This window comes from Onychostruthus taczanowskii, unplaced genomic scaffold, assembly GCF_017590055.1.
Source record: "Onychostruthus taczanowskii isolate IOZ18803 unplaced genomic scaffold, ASM1759005v1 scaffold103, whole genome shotgun sequence".
NCBI classification, from domain to species: Eukaryota; Metazoa; Chordata; class Aves; order Passeriformes; family Passeridae; genus Onychostruthus; species Onychostruthus taczanowskii.
In genome coordinates, this window is record NW_024496858.1 from 1146958 (window position 1) to 1172432 (window position 25475).

Below are 25475 nucleotides of genomic sequence, written 5' to 3' on the forward strand. Positions count from 1 at the left end.
GAGAGCAAAGTGAAGGTGAACTGACAAAAACCCTGTGGAGGAACAAACAGCAGCAAGAGATTTTTCCAGACTAATTCCACTGCTCGTGACTATGTCCACAGTGGGGCTGAGGGATTTTTAGAAGTCCAAATGCCAGACAAAAGCAGTAGGGGAACCCTGAGTGTCAAATTCTACATGGCATGAAGGGACAGATTTGCCCAGCACTTCTCCAGGACAGGGCTCGTGTTTGCACAGCAATGCATCCATGTCCAAGGGGCTTCCTAGACAGAGCCTCACTGGATGGTGAGCAGAAAGATTCCTCCCTATAGCTCCAGGCAAACTCCACAGCTCCCCCCATTAACTCAAGATTTGTGTTCTGGTGATTTTGGATCAAAACTGCCCAATTTTAACAGAGACTGAAAGGAGAAGGCCCATGACCTCACAACAATATGGCCCAAGCAAATGTTCCTTTTTATTTTTTATTTTTCAGCTTTGTTAGTAGCTCAAGTTTCCAGTTATATCCTTCCTGCTGGCTGGAATTACACTTGGCCTTGGTTTTTCCCCTGCCTCCTTACACACACTTTTTCATTCTTGCTCCTTTCTCTCCATTTTGAGAACAAAACCTCATTCCAGCACTTTGCCCTCACAATCAAAGCAGCAGCTAAAGGCTATGACTTACAAATCTGTCAGGTCTCAGAGGAGCCAAGATCAAATAGAGATCAAACAGAGTCTGCTTTCCCAGCAGCAACACTGCAACTCTGCCAGCCCCTGGAATATCTCAGTCCATCTGAATTCTTTGCTCTCCACTCACTCCCCTGGAAAGGGGATGTTATCAGTTTTATCATCATTTCCAGAAGGGAGAAAATCAAATTGCCTCACCCCACGTAAAGGCACCTAGTAGATAAAGGGAATAAGAATATATAAAGGTTATATTTAAAACCAGTGTTTCTTAGCGCTCTGCTTTTTTAGCCAAGATACAGAAAAAGGAGGGAACAAAACTAGAACTTAACAAATCTTCAGCAGATTATCCCCAAGAGCAGAAATGGCTCTTCAGTCAGAATTTCCACTTTTTCTCCTACACGGAATTTATACCTGTGCTCAGCCAGATGTTCCCCCTCTGGGACCATGTCCTGGTGTGCCACAGCAAAGCCCTGCACACTGACAGTGCTGCTCATTCCCGAGTCACCTCCAGCCCCAGAGTTCAAGAACAGGTCAGGAGCTCACGGCACGATTACATCAACTTAACAGTGTCAAGTCAAACCTTCTGTGTCAGGAGCGTGTCAATGAACTACAGAAGCAGATCCCAAAATTCTCAGAGCCTTTATTTGCAAAGCTTGCAGGGAACAAGTCTAATCCATTTCTAGAAATAGAGATTTTATTGCTTCCTCCTGGCTTGCAAGCCATGTTTCCAAGGAATGAAAAAAAAAAACCCTGCATTTGGAAATTTAAAATTAATTCCCTTGTGGCAGGTGAGCTCCCCAAAGAGGGCAAAAGGGACTTAATGTTATTACGGTCACCAACTCTTGAGCACTACAGCAGAAATAAAAGCTAAAATCCATTAGAAAGAGGCAGATGTCTCACAGAAAGGGCTGCTTCATCAGAATGGGATTTTTAGTTTAGTTAATTAGGTTGGATTAGGACAATAAAATGATTTATGGGAACACTTTAGTTTTCTTTGTTGGTAGTCGAGCTGACCGACACCACAGTGACGTGTTTAAAATTAATGACAGCAGAGCCTTCATGAGTTAAATGCTTTCAGACTTGGCTGCCAGCCTTCCATTGCTTTTATAAAAAGAGAACACAAGAAACACTCAGGGATGTCAGACAAAAGATCTTGCAACTTAAAAGGAAGCTTTAGCCAGCAAGGAAGGAAGCCTTCAAAAGTGAAGAACACATCCCATTTCCACTGGATTTTTGGACAGACTGGCTGCCAGAGCCAGCAAACTCTGAGTTATCATAAGAAAACATAACAAAAGCTCCTGAGCATGAGCCACTGGTATTTTACCCACATCAGGAAAGCATGTCCACCACTTGGGAAGTTTCCCAGCAAATTAAGACAAATGCCAATAGAGCATTAGGTAAAGACTGTTTGCAATTTTACTCTGTCTAAAACCTAACAGTAATTGCCCAGAATTACTGCTTCTCAAACACAGCATTTCAATAAATTTACACTGACCTTTGCCTACTGATACAGCTATTATGTATATACTGTAATTTTCCTACAGCCTTCTGCAAAGAAAGACACATTATTATGGAAAACTTAAGGGCTTCCTAAGCCTGTAGGAGAGGCTGAAATATCTGAATCAACCAGAATCACTGGCCCACCTCTTTTAACTCTGCATCTGCTTCCTGCACCGCTCCACACAAATCCACTCTTCCAGGATTTTCCCTTTCCTTATAAACACTGCAACTGCAACAACATCTAAGCAGTCATTTTTGAAATATCAATGTTAACACCTTGCCTGTCTTTAATACTTCAGCTGTCAATATTCTCCTGACAACTAAATGAGTGTTAGGAAATGACCCAAAAAAAAAAAAAAAAAAAGACCAAGAGCCAGTAACTGCATGTAGGGAAGGAAATGTGCCACCACAAAGAAATTCAATTTTGTCACTTTGAAACGACCTACATGTGGCACTGTCTGCAAACTCTGTCACAATGAACGAGCTGAAGCATGAAAATAGCAGGTCACCCACCCCACTTCACTTTACTGAATGCAGATCATCCCCAAAACTCAAAGCTCAGTGACTACACAGAAACAAAGTCAGCAGAGTGTGGTTTATTTACACTTCACATTTTTCTGCCTTTTGAAGCACTCCCAGGTTTGTTCTGTGCACCCTTTGCTGCTGAGGCTGGAGGGGACAGAAGGGACAGCACATTTGTCTCGAGCACACACCAAAGCCATCTGCTCCAAGTGCACACGTGGGGTTGTGTGCTGCCACTCGAGCACTTCACCATTTATCAACTCAACAGGCAGATGTTCAACCCTTTCCTGCATTTGCTGAATCTGTGTTGTTTTAGACAACCAGCCAATACCACACACAGCACCCTCTCTAGAGAGGCAGCACCAAAACATGCCATTCCCAAATTCTCTGGTTGGGTCCTGCAAGGAAGGAGGCAGAAAGGGAAAAGTTTTTCTAGAGAAGCTACTGTAAAGCTAAGTCAGGGCTGATAAGACACTTGGCTATACTCTGCTTTTCAGAAGAATGTAGAGTAGGCTACTCTTCAAACAAAAGGGAGTATTCAAAACATCTTCAAAATGCACAGGGGTGTTGGTCAAACTGCACAGATTGAAGTTAGGGGTCCAAACCATCATTTTTGCAGCCACTGACCAGACCAGAGTTCACCCTCATTCGCAGGACTCCTGACCTCTGCAAGCCCAGTTGTTCCCCCTAGTAAGCAAAAGCAGCTCAAAGTAGACACCAGTTGATACCAACACACATTAACTTTATGACACAGTAGCTCAGGAGTTGCTTTGTAAATCACCAACTTTTGGTGGTTGTGAACCAACACTTTACAGAACCAACCTATGAATCATTTCCCTCCCAATCTCACCTTTTCACTTTTCCAGCCCTTAAGATCTTTCTTCTCTCCTTCCATTTTCTTCTGCCCATGTTCAGTATCATTGTATTACAAGTGATCTTTCATCTATCTTTGGAATTATCTGTGTTTTTCCTCTTTTAGGCAGTTTCCTGAATTTCCTCCCCCAAACAGATGACAGCCAGAGACAGCTGAGAGGCATCACACAAAACTGCAGCAGTGTCAGGCACATCAACTACCCAAATCTTCCTTCCCAAAATCCAGAATGCTCCTCTGGACACATTTGTGCCTGCACATTGCTGTGACACTTTCTATCACAGCTGTTCTAGAGCTCCCTGCTGGGAATCCTGTGTTAAGGACAATTTCAGCAGCTTGGGAGTTCAGGAGACATTTCTGTTTGTCACTGTCCTATGCAGACTTTTCATGTTTGATAGGAGACCTTAAGTGGTACTTATCAAACTGTCACATGCAGATTTTTGGAAGTTTTGCATTTTTTTATATTTGCAGTCAACAATAACTTATCCATACTTAAAAAAAAAAAAGAAAGAAGAAAGTCCCACTACTTCTTATTTACTCCAGCAGGGATTCTCTTTTCATTGTCTTGACTGATCACTACAGACTATATGGGGATCCCTCACTGTATTACAGGTTAGATTTCCATATTACTCTCAATACAGATTACACTCAAATCATTAAGATAATTTTTGGACACGACTGAGACCTTCCCTCATGTATGACTTTTTGGAAAGCAAAACTTCTGACCCCAAAACTCCTGACATTAATTTCCTAAGAGTAGGATTTCTCCAGGAAGACTACAAGACTATAGATTTAAACATGAAGGAATAAACATGATTTTGTCACTGCAGCTGGATCACATCCCCAAAACTCTTGACACACCCACAAAAATATCAGTAATTAGAGAAGGATGCAACAGTGTTTGTAACTGAACATTCTGGTGCCAACAGTCTACAATTCATTTATACACACCAGAACAAAAGCAGCAGATGCCTGGCTACACTCATGTATTTGGGTATGCCAAGCACACAAACTAGCCGCAAATTAGAATCCTTAACTAAAAGCCAGACAAAAAAAAAATATAGTGATAAAGTCCCCTCAAGGGCTTCTATCAATCCACAGCCTGAACGATTTGTACACTCTGCTCAGCAGTGAATGCTTCTGTGAATCAAAGCACCCCTGAGCACCAAGCTGTGCCTGCCTGCCAAGGAGAGCACACAATAACACCAGGGGAAGCTGCAGATATTCCACAGCTCCCAGAATCCATAAACTGCATCTGACACAAGTCAGTTTTACATTAAGACAGCCAAAGACTCTCCAGACAGTTACCTTAACAGACCTGTTAAGCAGCTGCACAAAACTCTCTCAAGAGGGGGGGGGGGAAAAAAAAAAAAAAAAAAGGTAAATTCTTCTTGCCAAAAAAGCCATTCAGTGCTTCTAGAAAGCAGTTAGATTTTATAGAGCCCATCAAGGGACAGAAGCTGCTTTCTAGAAATCACACTATGGAATATTGTCCTGATAGGAAACACTGACAGAACAAACCCAAAGTTTTTTACTGCTCTGGGATTGCTACAGGAACTGCAACAAGTCATTTCAAACTGGACTTTTTGGCAATTTCCTCCGTGGAGACTTTCAATAATAAAAAAAAAATCCTGTACAACAGTTCAAAAACACTGACAGAACAAACCCAAAAGCAATCAGGTTCTTTTTTACTGGTCTGGGATTGCTACAGGAACTGCAACAAGTCATTGCAAACTGGACTTTTTGGCAATTTCCTCCGTGGAGACTTTCAATAATAAAAAAAAAATCCTGTACAACAGTTCAACTAGTGCTTGAACCAAGTTGCACAAACTTGACAGTAGCTCTGGGCAAAAGTATGTTAAGCCCACTTTTGAAACACAGTGTCCTCACTGCAAGGGATTTCTGGGGGCAGAAGGCACAAGCCAGGTAAATCTGTAGGATCTGTCTCCTACAGAGATGAAAGGGATGATCTGAGCTCTCAGTTCACTAACAAGTTAACCGCCCACATCTTGCATATGGGAAAAAAAAATCCCTTTGGGTTTCTTTAGCCCTACAAGTGCACAGTGAACACGGTGTTTGTAACCTTTCCAGTTCTCATTTATACACATTACCAAGCATCTTCCTGGGCACAGTTCGGAGCTTACTCACATTCCTTACACACAACTTAGTGTATTTAAAAACACACACACACTGAACTGTGTTTAACTGAGCTACTTAAGTTTAAGTAAACAAGATAATATATTTAAGTTATAGTTTAAATAAATATATATTTGTTTAAGTAAACAAATATATATTTAAGTCAACAAGATAATATATTAAACAGCAGTCAGAATTAAACCCTGATTTACATGCTGCACAGGAGTTGAAAAATCAAGTTGCTAACAAGTGGGAAGCAAGGAGTTTTCCTCTCCACATGTGCAGCTGCAAGCTCATTCCAAAACACAAGTGCCTGTAAACCCCTCTGGTGCTGTTTCTGAATTTGTGCAAAACTGAGAACAAGGCTGGCCCCAATTCCCAAACCCTTCTAAATTACACAAAGGAGAAGAAAAAAAAAGACCATCTCTGCAGCCAGGAGGTGTCAGGGCTCTGGAGGATGTGAGACCAGTACTGCCTCTCCACCCTGCAAACTGAGAAAGACAGTGAAAAAGCAAATCCCATTCTCAGGCACCCACCAGAACTACAAAAAAGTGCTTACAACGAAGTTTAGGATTCATTTATCCCAGAATGTTTTGTCCCTGAGTGTTACTCCAGAACTTTCAGTGTCCAAAATACCAGCCAGGTTCACAAAACACAAACAGCACCAGCAGAGGGAGGTTCAGCTGAAAGCCACACATTTAACTGCAGCATCTTTGTGTGTTTCCTGAATAAGGAAACTGGAATAAGGACTGGAGAAAGTATCAATATCAACAGCACACTAGTGAGCAAAGCAAGCACTAAAGAACTGGCTGAGAGCACTTGAGCCAAAATACAGGTCACATTTGCCACTAAACAGCTTTGATATCAGTGTGCAGCCAAAAGCAACTTTATAGGAGAGTCCAACACAGTCACTTCCTAATACAGGCTGGATGTTAGGAAGAAGTTTTCTACAGAAAGAGTGATAAAGTTCTGGAATGGCTGCCCGGGGAGGTGGTGCAGTCACCATCCCTGGTGTGTTTAACAAAGCCTGGATGTGGCACTGGGGGCCAGGGTTGAGTTGAGGTGTTATGGGTTGGACTCAATGATCTTTAAAGCCTCTTCCAACCCAGCGATTCTGTGAATTCTGCTGTAAACGTGCCACATCCTCAGTCCCCACGCCCAGAGCAGAGGGTTCTGCACCATGGTTTATAAAATCCCCGGATTGTTTAGTTCCATTTCAAACCCCAGGGTGTGAAAGGGCGAGCACAGGGCAATTAAGAGGCAGGAAAATTCAAATCTGCAGACAGGCGTTCACAGAGCAGCCACATCTGCTTCTCTCCCATCAGATAAAGACCACCACAGCCCATTACTATTCTGAGTTGGTAGCAAAATCCTTCCCTTTACAGCTTTGGAATGGAATAAATTTAGCTTACTCTAGATTGTACTGAAGGATATTCTACAGCCCAATTCCCAGTGTTCAGAGAAAGTAATTAGAGGATTAGTGGCCTCTATTGGTCTCCCTTCCTGTTATTTTCATTGTGTTCTCAAATTTGAATCTTCTGTCGTTTTTCAGTAAGATTGATACAGACAGAGGAAAGGAAGGGAAATTTATTTCCCTAAAATTTAAATCTATCATGCTAGCTTAAAAATTCAAGCCACAAAGATTCGTTTTAAAATTTATGATCCTGGAATTTGGGTTTAGCAGGCTCTACTAGATGCATCCACATCAGGAAATTACCACTTATCTTTCCTACAGTTTATTAAAATTTAAAGCAAGCTTTACAGGCAACTTGCTTTCTATTCATATGTAATGTCAGATAAGAGAACAGCTCATCAGAAGCTCTGCACTTCACACAACATGATTTTACCACTGATATGACCTGCTTTGCCCCTCTCCAAAACAGGCTGGCTCAGACAGAAGTGAGCACAGCTCCATCCCATAATAACACTCTTTTCCCAGATATATCTTTAGTAATAAGACCCAGATTATCTGAACACACACACACAGAGACACAAAGATTATAATATTTAAAATTATACTTTTAAAATATTTTTTATTTTAAAAATAAAGAGTAGAGCACAAATTTAGTGTTGCAGGAGCAAAATTATGGGATATGTCACTATTTCTATGAAAAATACAATTTTCCCAGTGGCAGGTGGGACTTGGGGTTTTATATTGAATGCAACAAACACTGAGTAACAGTCTTAAATAATGACACAATGCACTTGGCAGGCCCACAGTGTTAATAAGGCACAGTTTTAATTAGGGTTATAGAATATCCAGTGCTTCCAAGGATAAAGCAGCCCACATTTATGTGGAGAACAGGTTTATGAAATTATATACAGCAAAAAGCACTTCAAGGACCTTTTTTCCCCCACACAGCATGCCTGGGTAGAAGTTCTTGACATAAAAATTAATTGTGTTTTCCAGTATTCACTGATTTAAAGCATGGTTTTAATTTGGTGTCTTAAATTACTTGATTTCTTAAATCAGTTGTTTAAGCTAGGTTTTAGGAAGGAAAATCTTTGCTGGGGTGATTCTTCTCCTGGCAGAACTGTGAATCCCAATCTCGTGACAATTAAGGGTATTTAGCACACAGCACTATCACAGGCTGATAAATCATCATAATAAAGATGATAAATGTGTTCAATATTATTGCCTAATTTAAGAAAAAAAGCATGAATTTACACACACGTTTCTGAGAGTTTTAAGAGCAGTATTTGACATGTTTCAAACCACTGCACTATCCACAATTTTATAGGTTTACTGAGAGCAGGACTTGGAACAGCCATCACACATTTCACACACAGCTCAGGAGATCACTGCTTACTCACCCATCATTTTTAGGCTCGAGATAAGAATAAAGTTTCCCTTCTGCAACCCTCTGCCAAAAAACCCATTTTGACTTTCCAGAGAGCTGCCCCATAAATCCCAGAATCATTTAAATAATTTCTATTGTCCCTTTCCTCTGCATCAACCTCAATCTCCAGACCTACCTGCCCTTCACATTCTCTTGACCAAACATCTACATGATTTGGAACACATATATTATATATACATATATATAAAATTCAAAACACTGAAATCACATGCTTTGGGTGCAATTTTAGTCACATTCCTGTGCACTTCTGGAATACTTGGATGGTATCCAGAGGAAGCCCCAAGACACTGTGGGTGAGTGAATTCAGAAGCAGCTCTGGCGACTCCTAGGAGCAAACACTGCCTACAAATAAATTATCAAATCATCTCATGCAGGCTGTAGAAAAATCATGAGTAATCTGTTTTTTTAAATAAAACAACAGTGGCTGTGAAGATCAAATTGCAAGAACTCTGCCACCACTCTGCTGAGCTAAGAAAGCAATTTAAGAATAGTAACCGTGGGAATCTGCACTGAAATCAATTGATTCTTTCACAAGGTATGAACTGTAAAGCTACAAAACCCAGCAGGAAGCCTAATTAAAGACAACAGATGAAAATGGCAATCCAGATCAAATGCCATATACAAAAAATAATTAAGAGCTTACATATTTTTAGAGCAAATATAATAAATGGAAATCCAAAAAGATAATCTCTTCAAAGTCAATATAAATGAAGAGTATATTCAAATTCACATTCAATGTAATTATAACTGAAAAAAAAAATTACCCATTTTTCTAACAACCACCCAGCAAGCTGGTACAGATTCACTGATCCTTAAAAACAAGAACTTAATAGCAGAGCAATGCTGCAGAAGTGCAGACCACAGAGTGCAGTGCCAACACAAAAATTCTTTTTATGTACAAACTGTACACCAATAGTTGGCTTTACTTAAAGAATTCCTTTCGGAAAACTGCAGCAGAATCTCTCTTGGATTCCATAAACATGGAAGGAAAGATTGGAGTGTCTCAATAACTGAATGCACTCCCCACTTGCAGCATGACTTCCAACTACCTCTGTCCCAGTTTATCTTGTCCTATCAAAACATTCATTTTTGCACTGACCTTCCAATGTTTTATTAATCTCTGGGATAATGGCATGTATTCTTTAGCAAGCAAGGTAATGTGTAGAAAATATTTCACACCTAAAAGGTGTTCTATTCAGCTACATTAACCCATCCTGCTCTCTCAACCTCTACTATTATTATTAATACAGCTATTACATGTAATAGGTAATTCAGAACACCTTTTATTACAGTCTCTCATTTTGACCTTTTCATTTCTGTACGTGGCAACTGATGTAAAATTATTTCCACTCAGAAGATCTGCCCTCTGACTGTTAAGTCAGGTCAGGGAGTGTGGATAACAGGGATTTTAAATGATGGCACAGAAGCCATAAACCAAAATTTGTGGTTGATTATAAACTCCATTTTACACTTTATACAGTATCATTCCAAATTTACAATTCCCCAGACAAAACAGAAACTCGAGTTTGAGGTCTTTTGGTATCGGATTTTGTTGTTGAGCCTCTGTAGGAGTAGCAAATAATCCCTTAAATCTCACATCTGCTTTGCCTAATGAAGCACCAGGAACAAAAGGCCCCAAGAGCTGCCAGGGTTTCCCTGCATCCATCAAGGCTCAGGGCTCTCACCCCCTTCCCTGATGTCTCTGCAGACAGAGCTGGAGCTACAAATCACATAAAGGCTCTAAAGATGGGATCTTCTTTAATCTTCCCCACTAATGCTTCCCAGGTTTGTTTTTTCCCCACATTATGTACACAGAGGCTTTCCTCTCACTACAAGCATCATCATTTTCTACACCTAAAAAAAGAAGGTTCCATTTTAGCACTTATTCACAAACAGCCCTAATTTATTTTTACAACAGCCATTACCCTTCCATTCCACACACTGCACACAGTGCCTACTACAACACACAGGAATATTTTCCATCATTTTCAAAACTCTATAGTTAATGGGATACAACTCACTCCACCCAGACCCTAAAGACAGCCCTGAACACCTGCTTCAGAATAACCAAATATTTCGCACACTTAATATTTTTGCCAAAAGAGCACAAAGAAATTCTAATTTAGATTTTAAAACAGAATTGCCTGATCAGGTTATATTTTCCCCATACCAGCTATTTTTCAAAGCCCTCCTGTTGTCCTCCACATTGGTTTAAGTGCATCACATTTGACTAAAATACATCAATCTGCTTCCAGCTTATTTGATTTCATCAATGAAGTGTAAAATACACTAAATTGAAAGCAAACCAGACTTCTTCAAAGAAAGCAGTTTTCATACAGCAGCATGTGGAAACTCCTAGGCAGTTGCTGGAGTTCAGAATCAAATTGAGGCACTTTGTGCCAGGTTTCTCAGGCAGTTGTGGTGAGTAACTTGTGCAATAGCTCATTTCAGCTGCCAGATTTCATTTGCTGCTACACCAGGCAGAGTCTCTCCATTCCCTCCTTCAAATCAGTTTTGCTACTCCTGTTTGAACCCTCTCCAGTATTTCAGAATCCTTCTGAACACTTGACAGCAGGTCTGTACTGGATAAGGCAGCCTCATCAACACAGACTCTTCAATTCCACAATTCCCTGCTCATCCCAGTCCAGAAATCCATTTTTACAGAATTACATTTTTACCAATTGGAAACAACTCTCATTTCCAAGGCACAGTCCCTGCTGCAATAGCTACAGGCCATACTGAAATCCTCCAAATATTTCACTTTGTTACTATTTTGGTCATAGTTAATTCTAACTAATGTGGTTTTTTTAAAATCCCATTTTTAAATGGGCAAACAACTCCATGCAGCTGTTTCATTTTATTTACTCTTCTAACACTTGAACTGCTACCAGTTTTATCAAATGAAATTTATGGGGTTTGTTATTTGGTGTTTTCTTTGTTGTTTTTCAAAGGTTTTCTTTCATGTGATGCATTAAATGCTGGAAAATTGCTTATTACTATGGAATCCCATCAGTAACCAGATCAGGAATTGCAATTTCACAAATAATTTACTGGGATTTAAATTAATTAATAGCCAGCTGATAACACTGAAGGTAATAATATCACCTAAAGCTCCTTTCCATTTCTCTCTTTTTGACTTTTCATACCAGTGTTCAGTGGTGCCATATTCCCATCCTGCACAGGGACCTGGGCTCTCATTATCCCTTTCCAGCTCTAGAGAACCATTAAAGCTCTTCAGGAATTCCCCACTGTTCTCACTCCAGCAATCAATTACCAAGCCAGCAGGTGCTCTCTCCCTCTCTCTTTAGCCACTTAGGATCCTTGGGAACACACTCATTTAGAAAATGGTATTTCTAGGAAATCCTCAATAAACCAGGACTCACCTTATAACCCTGCAGTGAACAGACACCTCCTGTTCTGCTGGTTTCCCCAAACACAGGGAGAAAATGTTTGCAGAGGGATGAAAAGGCAGCAGGGAAGTGCTGTGCAAGCTTTGGGAAAGGCACAGCCAGGCTCTCTCCTGCTCCCAGCAAACTCAGAGAATGCCTCATTACAGAAAAGGGATCCAGTGTAACCCAAATGGATGAGGAACTGATCCCTCCCTCATGAATATGAGGATAAATAGTTTAGAATTCCTCACTCCTCTTTACTGCATCCTCACACACCTTCTCAGAGTGTCCTTTATTACACCAATATCTCATTTACACTCAGCAAGTCACAGAAATGTCAGACTCCTCACATTATTACATAGGCAAGCAAGGAAATTTTGGGGCTACAGCCTGCTACCTGAGTTTCTCCCATTTACTGCTTACCACAGACTGTTCACCTGGGTACTCCACCTTGTCTTCAACCCGTGACAAATCCCACCTGCAGAAGGTTGGGGTCATATAATCCATCTTCCATTCAAATGCAACAAAATAATGCACAACACCAGAGCATTTAATTCTCACTGGTTTTGGTATATTTTTTCCCCCTCTCCTTGCTGAGAGCATCTGAGAAAGCCAGGATTTGCATCCTGCCAAATCTATATATCGACATACTCTCTTTTAAGTAAAATATTTTGAATAGACCTCTCCACATTACTACAATTTCTAAAAATAAATATTGAACAATAGCTAAAGCTCACTTTCCAGGCAGCGAGCTCTGTGAATTGCAGGTAGCTACTTAAGTACATTCTTTTCAAAATGTTATAGACATTTCCTTAACAAGGAGTTATAAATGCATGAATAAACTATTCAGTTCCCCTGACTTGCACTCAATACTTAAATGCTGGAAAAGATATCACTATGAAAAAAGGACTATGTCCTACTAAAATACATGAGCAGAAAAAAAAAGATTTGTTAAAAAAAATATTTAAAGGGTCTTGAAACAACAGGAGTGCAACAGAGAATTTTCTGCAGTGGAAAGTGTAAATATAAGACAGTTTTTGTGTCTGTAACCAAATGTATCCTTATTACAGTTTTGTGCTGCCATTCAAACCTCAGCTTTGATAGCTAAAGTTGTCAAATTAAAGGAGGTTTAAGTGTTATGAAAAGACAAAGCATTACCTGAAGAATGAAATGTTAACTATGAAGTGTAACTAACAGTCTGGAGGGTCTCAAGCATTAAGTACTTGCCCTCAGGGCTGGATCAGCAAATCTAAAACTTCAGGAAAGCCTGCTTAAACCCACACTAGTCCATCGTGAAATTGTTGTTAGAGGCTTTAAGAGTTAGAGCATTACGTGCCTGTCAAATTGCACTAAGCAATATTAGAAACAGAGCAGTTTAAAGCCATCTTGGGACTGAAGTGTCCCTGTCTTTGGTGACAGCAGTGGAGGAGCTGATGCAGCAGAACTGTCGATACTTTTGCCACATCACTTCTGTCTTAGGCTGGAAATGGGGTGTGTATTCTGTTCCTGTCTGTGGGGCAGTTATCCTCTGTTCATTGGGCACTTTTCTTTATCTCTCCCACAGCCCATCTTCTCTCCAGGAGGTCTCTGCTGTCCATGGCCAGGGAGTGTCCCTGCATGGCTGAGGAAATTCCATCATCCCATGGGGAGATGCTCTGCCCAGGGGAGGAGCCAAGCATTCCTCCCTGGATACAATCTGAGCCTGGAACAGCACAGCAGCCTTTGCCCACTGCATGCCCAGAGGAGCAGCTTTCTCCTGCCCTGCATTCCCAGAGGAAGAGCAGGCCCATCTCCAGCAGCCCTGGAGCTCCAGAGGAAAACTCCAGCCTTGTGCAGGATCCCTGCTCCAGCAGAAGCACAGCTGGCACTGCAGGAGGGCTGAGCCCCCATGGGATGGGACTGTGCCACCCCCCTGACACACAGGGGGACAGGGCATGTTCTGACTCTGTCACTGTTGCTTTATTTATTTATTTTCTTTCCTAATAAAGAACTGTTATTCCTGCTCCCATATCTTTGCCTGAGAGCCCCTTAATTTGGAAATTATAACAATTCAGAGGGAGGGGGTTTACATTTTCCATTTCAGAGGAGGCTCCTGCCTCCCTTAGCAGACGCCTGTCTTTTCAAGCCAAGACAACTACCAAACAAGTATTCAATAATACAAGGTCTGTCTGAACTCGCACAGATTTTCCTGTTACTACAACAACAGCAAGGAAAAAACCAAAAAACAAACCCCCAGTTAAATGTTCCATCAGCAGGGATGAAATACTACACACACAGATAAAATAATAATTTGTTGTGTCTGTTGAATCCTGAACCTCACCTTGCCGGGACACGGCAGCAGGGAGAGAGGAGCTGCTGTAATGAAGCCCCTTGGGAGTACAAAAATAGAGATAATTGCAGCTTTGTCTCACTGCACATCGACCTGACTAACTTCTGTTAGGAAGTTCAAACATTATTTCACAAATTAATTCAAGATTTTTAGTTTTAGCAAAAAACAAACAAAACAACCCACACGGCATTTATGGGGAAGGCATTCAGAAAAGAACAATGAGTTGTAAGAACAAAAGGCAGACATTCCTTCTGGAGGAAAAAAAAAAAAGCTGAGTTGTTACTATGAGGCTTCTCCAGTGCAAACACTCCGGGAGAAATGAGCTGAAATTCTGTCCTGACCTGGAAAGATTCATTTTATTTCTGACACCAGGAGATGACACATCAATGTTGTGCCACCAGACACACAGACCCATGACTGACACTTTCTGCTCAGACTGGCTTCCAAGGAAAATAATAATAGTTGTGAGGAAATGAAAGCTATGAAAGAACAGCATGTATCCTACATTTTTCCCTTCAGCAGTAAAAGGCCTCAGTACCAAGGAAAACACCAAGATAGAGGAAGAGTTTGAAGTGTAACATGTAATTTTTAGTGCTTGTCTCTGTGAATCTCACTTAGCAAAGCGTGAAAAGCACTGATTTTCAATAAAGCTGAAAGAGGTGATCTAGTGTAACTAATATTCTAATTACAGAATCATGTCTCTTGGGCCAGGATTCCCCTTCACAAAAACGTGAACAAACAAAATCCTATCATTTCCTGCTTTCCAAAGTTAAGATCTGTTTATTCATGAAAATTCAATCCTAGGACTCAGTGAAGATTTCAGGATTTAAGCCAGAACCATCAGGGCTCTGAACAACTTTGATGAACACAGGCATTCAAAACAAATGATGAAGAGATGAATTTGTAGTTCTACATTTTTAGATTATGAAAAATCTCTTATGGATCTAATGTTACATGGAATTTATCATAATAGTATATGGAATACCCTGTCAATACATCCCCACCATTGTGTTGGTGCACTGCTGCAATTTGTGTTCAGAGACCAGCAAAGAAACTCTCTATGGCAAAAACAAAGGTTCTCCTTTTGCCAGCTCCAGGGAAAAGAAATAAAAATCAAAATATTACCAACATGGAGTGACAGACTAACACAGTGCAAGTGTTGTTACAAATAAAAACTGGGACATATCAAATCTCACAATTCCTGAGCACACCAGCCTATTTTTACTTTATGTGTATTCCAGTAGGAGCAAGGCTCTACAGCAGTAGTGAGTGCTAAGCACAGTGTATACATGTTTTATATATTAAATGCAAAATGAGAAGGAAAATTCTCTTTTAAAGCCCCATGAGTACAGTTTTAACATTTTTCTTTCCAGAAAGAAAATGTTCAGCAATGTTTTCCTAAAAAGCTCAAAGGCATCACACTGATAGGCCAACCAGAAAAAGCAAAAACCAACGTCTAGACTCACTTCCCAGGGACAAAGGAGCAGAGGAGCAGCACAAGACAGGTCAGTGGCAGGAGAAGAGAGGAGAGGTTTGATGAGAAGGAAAATAACAGCAGGATTTTAACCCAGGCTTACAAACCAATTAATGAAATCAATTTCTTCTTTACACTCTGTATTGTGTCTGCATTTATAAGACGCACAGGAAGTGATGCATAAGGGGAAGAAGACAAAGCACAAGCTTCTATGTCAGGTTTTTTCCACATTAAATGTCATCCTCATAAAAAGTTCATATTATACATCCTTCCACAACCAGAATCTGTCTGTCAGTTATCAAAAAGCTCAACTCAACCCCTTCAGCCCCAATTTTTGATGCTTTAAAATCCTGGTGAAGTTGGAATTAAGTCCCAGCCCAACAATTTTGCAGCAAGAACACCACATCAGAGAGCAAGTCTCACTGTTTACACAGACAACCAACCCATCTGCCACTTGACAAGGAGACACAACCTGCCTCAGACAGGTATTAATCTTAGTTTCTGCCAAAAGCACTTTAATAGAACCACAATGCCTATTTTCAAGGCAAGGTGTTTTCCCCCACTGTAGAGCAAAACATACTTTTGGTATAAGAAACTATTAACAGAGAACTAGTACAGCAAGGCACAATCAGAAATTAGATTAATACAGTACTGATGATGCCAAAACATTCAGCACATTCTTGGCCTTTCCACTTTTCATGCAATTTCTTGCTGTTGACAAAGTTATCTCAGTGAATTCCAAAGGTGAATCTTATTCCACTACAAAGTCTCCATGAGCCTGCATGAAAAAGCATTCAATCATCATCATACTGCCTACAATTAGCAGGCACTAAATAAATAGATTTAAAAGTAGTGAATGCTTAATGAGAAAGAATTATAATTGTAAATTACATTCTCCCTCCCAATAGTTTGTAAGTCTTCTTCAACACTGCTCATCTATTTCAATAATAAGAGGAACATGCTATCTAGACCCAAGCATAAACAAACAAAAAAAGAAAAACAAAATAAAGAAAGCACATAAACAGCAAACCATGATGGCAAATAAATGTGCAAGCTTTTACCAATCTGGGGACTGTGAGTACATAATATTTGAATGAGGAGAATTTTTCAAAGAAAATCTACTTTTTATCTTCACTGTTCCTCAAATACACATTGATGCACAGCAGGAAGAAAAGTTATATAAGTGATAAAGAAGAGACATCATGTACCAGTAACAAGTGTCCTAAGTGCTCTCTCCTTCCTGTTCATCAAGCCTGAGAAACACAAGACTGAGATAATCCTGGAACACTGGACAGGCTGATTAGATACACAGATTCTATCTGTGATTTATGAACTTCTACTGGTGCTAACAACACATTTCACAAATTGGCAAGTGAAAGCTGGGAAAGTACTGCTAAAAGACAGCCTAGGCACCATTTATGCACAATTAACAAATGATTCTGGATATGACATTTCCTTGAAGACAACTTCCTTGACTTCAAAACAAAGAGTACCCAAATCTTGGCAGGAGTTCAGAAAATGACTCTGCAGACACTCAAGGTTTTGGCAGAAAAATGACTGAAGGACAATGAGGCTCCCAAGCTGTCAAACATCCCATGTACACAAACTGGCTACAGTTCCTTCTGGAGTGACCTTCAGCCAGGCTTGGATCAGCAACTAAGCTACCAAAATTGGTATGGCCTTCTGGACACAGCTGAGTCACTGCAGCCTTGACCAAATCTATTGCTGCTCTAAAGCAGCACATGCTGCTCAGCTGAGCCCCCCCTGAGCCTGCAGAGCCCAAACCTGCCCAGCCAAGCCTTCAGCATCTTCCCACAGAGCAAATGTTCCAACACAGGCTCCAGCCTCAGCCTCCATGACCCTGGCACTGCTTTTTCCACAAGCTTTCTCCTCTGGGCTGCCACAGGGGAGGGTGGTCTCCACTGCTGGACCTTCAGCATTGTTTCTGTGGGGTTTTACCTAATGCAAAGCTCCTTGTTCAGAATAAATCTAGGCAGGACTGTTACCCTTGAGCTGGGAGCAAGGCTCTTTGGGCATCAGAAATCATCCAAATCACATTCTTGCTCCATCACCAGTGCTGCAGCCAGACATTGCCTGGTAAACACTGAACAGAATGGATTACAGCTCCAGGGAAACTCCAACACCCACTTGTGAAGGCAACTGCCATCTCCCAGCCTTTGCACAGCCCCAATCCAACCTGAAGCAGAAGCATCAGTTGGTACATTTCAAAATCTTCTCCTTTTCACAGATGTGTTTGAAGCGATCAAAGCCTTTGACTGAGGAAGGTGCCTCCACACTCCTGTTTGAAAGTGGTTTAGGGTTTTTAAGACTAAATGAGGTAACTCACTGCCACCAGGTAAAAACCAATTACTACTTCAGCCTGGAAAAACCTCAGTGCATACATAGTGCACACTGTATGATGGTGTTCTTCCTTGTCATGCTGTATTTGGAATACACACATAGATTTTTATTTAGCATTATAGCTCAATTTTAATCAGAGAATTCCTACACAGAATTTCTCAGCAGTCAGAGAAAAATCAAAGACTTACCTCTAAATTTAGCAAGTACATCTTCATCTGGAGATGAAAAAAAGGCTCCTCAGAAAGAGCCTTGTTTTTATACGCATCACATAATGGCACAGTGATACTTTTAACCCCAGCAGTATTTGCTACTACAGTGCAAAGATACCTTGGTTATTTAATGTTGTCTCTTGGTATTTTTAACCAAGGAAATGAGAGTTAGAGAGTTTCCAGTAACAGGCAAGATCATAACACAGGGATATTTTAAGACATTCAGCATGGGCTGTCTCTCGAACAAAATTGCAAACATTTTGTTTTGACTTCTGCAGTTTATTTATTATACTCAAGTAGCAACAGAGTCAATTTTTGTGACAAAACACCAAACAAAGACTTGAGAAAGTTTGGAGGAGGAGGAGGGATCAGTTAGGGAGAACACTTTATGTGCTTTTACAAGTTTCACAATCCAGCTTTCCAAGGCCAGCTTTTCTTTGGGAACAATCTGGGAGCAGCTGCCCATGCCGAAGCAAGGTCAGCTTTGTCCTCCCTGCCTCCCACCTGGACCACCAAGGCACTGCCTCATTCCTGACCTTCAGCACTGGAAGATTCTTTGGCTGAAGCAGAGACAGAGGTGTGGAAAACCAAATGCTAATGCAGAGATAACAGGGAGGAGGAAAAACTTCTGCATGTTTTACACTGTAGCCTCTTGTCCAAAGTTTATCATGTTAAATGCCATTATAGGAAGGCTACAAGACAAAAGTAATCCACAAAGCCTCCCCAAAATTTTTTTCAGGACCCCTTCCAGCTTTTGTGCATTTGCTCTCACTGTCCTCTTCAACATTTCCTCATTTTTGTAGAAAATTCAGAACTAGTTAGGGCTGTATATTTAAAGTCCAGTGCCTCAAAGGTGCAGACTACAGAAATCAGCCCATAACCACTGAAGGGTTTCTTGATCATTCACAGAATTTTATCTGCATTTATGAAATACAGAAGAAATTCTGCTTTAGTAATACTCACAAACTCTTTAAAAACCTCAAGCACAAAAAACACCTCTCCCTCACCTTCTCTGTAACATCTGATCTCTTTAATTGTCTCTTCTGGAATTCTGGACTCGCGCAGCTGAAATAAAGCTGAAAGAAACAGCAACAGCACTGTTAGGAAGAGCATTGTATGGGGAAGGGAACAGCTCTGATCCCCAGAGGCTCTAACTCATTACCCAAAGAACAGCTCCCACTGAATTTCCCAAAGAGCTGGAGAACAAGCAAGCTGCTACAGGTTCAGAAATTCCCTGGTCACCAGGGTGTAAATGTGTATGCTCTGGTCCCACAAACCCCGGATTTTCAGAGGTCATCTGATACTTCAAAACAAAGCATCTCCTCTGTTAAACTTCTCTGGGATTTGAGGTTAGCAATAAAACCCAGAAATTTGCATTGCTGTAGTGCAAGTATAAAATGTGGTTTAGCTCACCAGGGAAGTTCCATATTCTTTTCAGATTCCCCTGCTCAAGAACCCCCCTGACCAATGCTGAACAGAATTGTTTTAGACACAAGAGTTATTTAAGCTGCTAACTGGGTGTGTTGTGTCACCTAAGCCTTCAATCAGTTGTGAAGTCTGGGAGGAAAAAAAGACTTGTGCAGCTACTGGAAACAGCTTCTTTGGCCACATGAGCGTCATGAAAGAAAACTAAATACATAGAAATCAAACCTGTACTTGCTTCCCCTTTTCTTATCCTTAGGGTTAGGGCAAAAGAGAAAGAAAAGTGTCTCTCAGTATCTTAAACTTACAAAACAGGAGAGGTTCCCAGGAAAATCTCTGGGACTGCAAAAGTGGTATTTGTTGTCAACATCCAAGGCTGAGAGTGCAACGATTCAGGATGACCCCAGTTTGAGAGATCCCTGTTCACACACTGGCTTTGCTCTCAGTCCCCAAGAAATGTGCAATCCTCAGCTTTGTACACCAAGTCCAGAGTTTTTCAGGTGGCCAGGGAGTGATACCCCTCGCTGGTACCAAAAAGCAGAGAAGAAAGCATCCATCATTCCCTGGCTGTGGTGAATTCAGTGGAAGGGAGATCCCTCAGAGCTGAGGGAAGACTGAACAGAGCAAGCTGAGAGTGCTGGGCCTTTAATGAGCCTCCTCCAGTCAAAGCGATAGGCATCTGCTGCTACTGAAATTAGAAGCCCAAAGTATAGATTACCACAAGCATTATCTCACAGCAGGCATCTGCAGAGTCCAGAACTTCTTGAAGAACTGGCAGAATCACTGTGGACAAGAGACATGCAGAATTTCAAGGCAAGTCTGTACAGAACACACTCAGTCTGACACAGAGGTCACCTAAGTACAAGCTCTGATGTAGGTCCAGTGGCTGGACTCGTTTGTTTTCATGGAAGGACACCTCAGGGATGATAAAAAAAAAAAAAAAAAAAAAAAAAAAAAAAAAAAAGAAAAAAAAGATAATGATCTTGTAGAAGTAAAGCCACAGTGCTAAAGAATTCTGGATTGCTTTATGACTGCCAGATAATTTCTGCATGCAGAGCTGAAGGGCTTGGAGCATCCAGTCAATGAAGCATCCAGCCATAAGCACTTTGCTGGGGATACATCCCTTCTAAAGAGATTATCAGGATAAAGTACTCCCTGCTTTCTCCTAAAATATTTGTGAGGTCTTTGCTGTTGAATAGGAACAAACCAGCAAGACCTCAAAACAAAATAAATCTACATCCAAAAGAAAGCATAAACATGTCTCAAACAAGAGACCTACAGAGTGGAAAGAGGAATCTTTGAATGCCACAAGAGTCACCCCTCTTAGTTCTTCTCTTGGCAAACAGATAACATTACTCATTTTACAGATGGAGTCATAAGAGACTCCCAAAAAGAGAAATATTTAGATTTTCTTCTTTCCATCAACAAAATCTCTAAGCACTCTGGAAAACAAGTATTTTCTAATTTGTAAAACAGGAGTAGCAGCTGTTTCTTTCTTTGGAAAGTTACTCTTGGCCCATGATGCTTCAATTGCTTTCTGTGTTTTCAAAATAATTGCGCCTCTCAACAAAGCCTTGGAGCAGAGAAGTCTCCTCTCCTCTTTGATGCAGTTCCAACTCCCTGTTCCAGGAGAGCTATTCCATACTCTGAGTACACACTACCTGACTTTTCCAAAACACAATGCTCCATCCATTTAAGACAATTTTGTTTCAGATAACAGGAAAAGCATATCCATCATCAGCTGCCATGTTCCCCTTGTCATGGCACTTTCTTTTGAGCATGAAACAACCCTTACAGAGAAGAGGAATTCCTGTATTACAGATGCTGACAGTCCCAGGCTCTTACAGCTGTACACAAGGCCCTGCAGTCATCAGGCTGCTCCCAGCTGTGCTCCAGCACAGCCCACCCAACCCCTGGAACACCACAGCAGATCCCCACCACTTTCATACTCTAAAGAGAAACTCACTCAGTACTGCCAGCTTGCAGAGTGAGTTATCCCCAACAAGTTCCAAAGGCAGTACCAGCACACAGGCAGGCAGAAATATTATGAAATAGAAAAACAGAAATACCATGCTCAGGCCATCCAGCTTCATTTGATCCACACCAGACTGGGGAGTTTGCCTGACCTTTAGGAAGCTCAGAGCAGCCCAGCTCTCAGGAGACATGCAATTCCAAGACCAGGTCCATTCCAGGCAATTGAGAGTCCAAACAGAATAAATATGAAACAGGACAGAGCTTCATCACTACAGCAGGTGGTCCAAAATTTCCACTCTAAATTCTGGGGATCAGTGGGGAAGCATGCAGGAGCCAGTCAAACTGGAACAAGACAGTTTTAAACAAGTCATGCTACACTAAGCTCAAGCTGTGAAGTTTTCATCTTCCAGTGAAACAAGTGGCTCTGCCCTCTCCAGTACAAATCCTACTCCTCACTTTTCCTGTGGCACACAGAAATCCAGGACATTCCGTGATGGGCAGCAGGATTTGCAGCGTCTGACCTCACACTACAGCATTTAAACCACAGCTGAGATTTAGCTTCTCCTTTTCCTGGTTCTGCATTCTCACAAGTCCACACTCCCCAGGTTATTTCTGACATGGTCAAGGAAGCTGCAAAGTGACAGATCCTGCACAGCAGTGCTTCCACAGCCTGGCTCCCTGCGGGAAGCCAAGGGAAGCGTATGGGGAAATGAAATGTTCCCCAGTTTCTGGATACCAGCCCTGGTGATCACTGCATCTTCCTCTGCTTTCAAAGGGCACCACATTCAAGTAGAATCTGCTCTAAAATATTGATTTAGAGCAGATGTAGTTTAAAGAGAGTTTACAAGGAAAGCATTTTTTTGATCTTTTTTTTTATCCTCTGAAGGGAGAGCATGAAAACAAAAAACAACATTAAGCCATAAAAAAATAATTGTTGTAGACCTCAGCAATTTTTAATTCCCCTTCCTTCACTAAACATCTGGGTTTTGTTAGAAAACACAATAAAATGATTTTCCAAAACCTTTGACATGACCCAAAAGCTCAGGAGGGAGGGTTTCAAACCAAGTAAGGGTTGTTATTTATTCAGCCCTACCAGAGAAACTGGTGTAACCATCTTCTCCTGCCTAACCATTCCCTGCCATTTGCAAGGGCACAGGGGTAGGGAGTTAGCATGTTAATGTGATGCTCATTTAATAGAAGAAAAGGACATTACACCAAGGAAACCATTATTCAAGCAGACTCAGTCTGATGAGCCAAGAAAAAGCTGCTTCTGCACAAGCCAGGGCTCTTGAGACACCTATGCGATTAAGTTACTTCAGAACAAATTAGTGCTCCATGAACTGATTAGGCCATAAATAAGCCCAACAGGAAAGAGAGAAGCCACTGACAGACACAGCATCCTCCTGACAGCAGCTGAGCTCTACAGCTCTCATTCAGCATGAACACCAAAAAGCTGTCAGTGCCAAGAGGATTTGTGGCCTTTTTACTCGCAATTCAAAGTACGTCAAAGCAGATGCAATATCTACAGCAGATAACTAATCACAAGAATCCTATACTTGCATTTTCTCTCATCACTCAAAGCACAAATTGCAGCTCTCTCCCCGACCTAATAATTATTCGTATGGCTGTGTTTTGTTCTTCTCCAGCAGCAGCAGGAAACTTGATTAGAGCTGCAGGAACCCAGCCAGTGACTATCCAAGCTGCTGTTGTGATAGCACAAAGCAGAAGCCAACTCGGCAGGTAATTGGACTTGGAAGTCAAGAGAGATCTTCCTCAGTCAGCTTGAAACAGTAATTTCATAGGGGAGAAAACAGGTTGCCTTTATCTACCACAGGTTACCAGAGGAAATCTTTGATCCTAAGAAAGACAGACATAATAAATACCAAGACACACCGCCATAAAAAGGTATTAAAGGTGGGGTTTTTCAAGTCTTCAGCAATTCAAAAGGTATTTAGAATCTTTTCTGGAGTCACTATTACACATGCAATCACTCAAGAAAGCTCAACATTCCTTTGTTAAAAAGGAGTCCTTCCAATGCTCAGCAGTTGTATTCTCTTGCTCACTGACTCAATACTTTGGAGTCTCAATTACCATTCATGCTGTAACAAGGAAATTCAGTCACATTTCCAGAGTAATCCTGGGGAATCCTGGAGGGCTACTGTCAACAATTCCTGCTTCTTAACGCCATACTTTAAGTAGATCACATGCACATAAAGCCCCTTCTTCATTTCTGTAAACTTCATGTCCATGGGAAATAATTCTGAAGCATCAGAAGTCAACAGAGAAATCCAAATGCTTGCAGAGGCGAAGTCATGGGGGATTCCACGATCCGAGTTTCCAGTAACACCAGTGAGCTCTGTGTTAGTGCCAGCTGCCAGCACTCCCTCATAGGGGGACTGGGGCAGTTCTCTCCCACTGCTCCACAAAAAGAATCCCAACTAAAAACATCCAGCAAGAAGCCAGGGATGGTCATGAAGAGGAGCAATGAGGAGTGAAGATTCACCTGTGCTTGTACAGGGCAAAGTGTTAAGCTAGTGATGCACTGAATCAAGAGACTGGATAAGGACTGGAACAGGAATTGGGATTATACAGTTTTATTTCCACAGCATATTATTGACCTGCCTAAGATCTGCAAGAAAAACATACTATCCTCTGAAGAACTTCAAATATTATTCCACAGTGGTATTAAGCCAGTTTCATATTTAGTCAGACACTTCTTTCCCTGTCAGACTCAAATATCCCCAACCAAAAAAAAGTCTCAAACCCCCAAAATATAAAAAACCCTTATGAAAGCCTCCCCTATTCCTCCCAAAACCCAGTGAAGTCCAGTTCAGCATCCCATCATTCCCAGGTGATTATTCTAAAGACAACCTTTTATCCCACTCTCACCTGAAGTTTAGCACTTATTGGAATATTTCTGCCCAAGTAAACCCTGTAATCATTTCAGACACCAGCAGACATTGACTGGAATTTCACAGCACTAATTATTGTACATGAAAACAACAGTTAACACAACTCAACTAAATGAAATAGACATTACAATTGACTTCTGACTTTGTTAAACAGCTCCAATAGCTTGAAAATAAAAATCACCCTAACTATGTTAAGAGGAGCCAACAGCAAATTTACACCTGTGAGTTTGGTAGTCAGAGGAAGGTTTTCACAAATTCTGTTATCATGACTGATAAACCTTCCTCTTCATCATGAGACCCAGGTCAAGAGGCAAGGAATGGCCTCTCCTGTGATGGGATGATTTTGAAAGAAACTCTCTAACTCAACAAAGGGGATTATTAAAATCTTAAGATCCATACTCAGTTAATGAAGACTCACAGTCCTCCATTCCCCAAACCCCTACTCCAGACATGTCCACACAGAAAAGCTTCAGACAGTAGAAGAATTTTAAGCTCTTTCTTACAGTAAAACCAATTTTGACAATGCTGGAAATAATCCAATAGGGAACACCCCAAAATTCACTGAATGGTGCCCAAGCACACAGTTAATAAAACAGGTTTTAAAGTCCAGTGCATAATGTTGAAAAGATTCCTCTGTATTTTAACAATGACAACAACTCTGAAAAAACTTGAGACTTAATACCCTATGCACTGCTCTTCCCCTAAATATACCCATACCCTCAAAAGGCCAAATATTTCTGAATTTTCTTCAGCACCTCAGAAGGCAGAGTGGCAAAAAACAAGCACTCAAAAAAACAAAAGGCAGTGATTCATATGCAATTAGCTCAGCTAAATTTACTACTGAAGCCATTGCTA

At 41.1% G+C, this 25475-nt stretch overlaps 1 protein-coding gene across 2 annotated transcripts in view; it reads right to left on the reverse strand.

Moving 5' to 3' along the window:
• PELI2 (pellino E3 ubiquitin protein ligase family member 2) overlaps positions 1-25475 on the reverse strand; it is a 66301-nt gene that overhangs the window by 14086 nt on the left and 26740 nt on the right. The window contains exon 3 of one of the 2 annotated variants that reach the window (XM_041413289.1): positions 19320-19388. The exons of the other annotated variant lie outside the window; for it this stretch is intronic. Coding sequence (XP_041269223.1) covers positions 19320-19388 — 69 coding nt within the window. The remainder of the gene's footprint in view (positions 1-19319; positions 19389-25475) is intronic. 2 annotated transcript variants of the gene reach the window in all.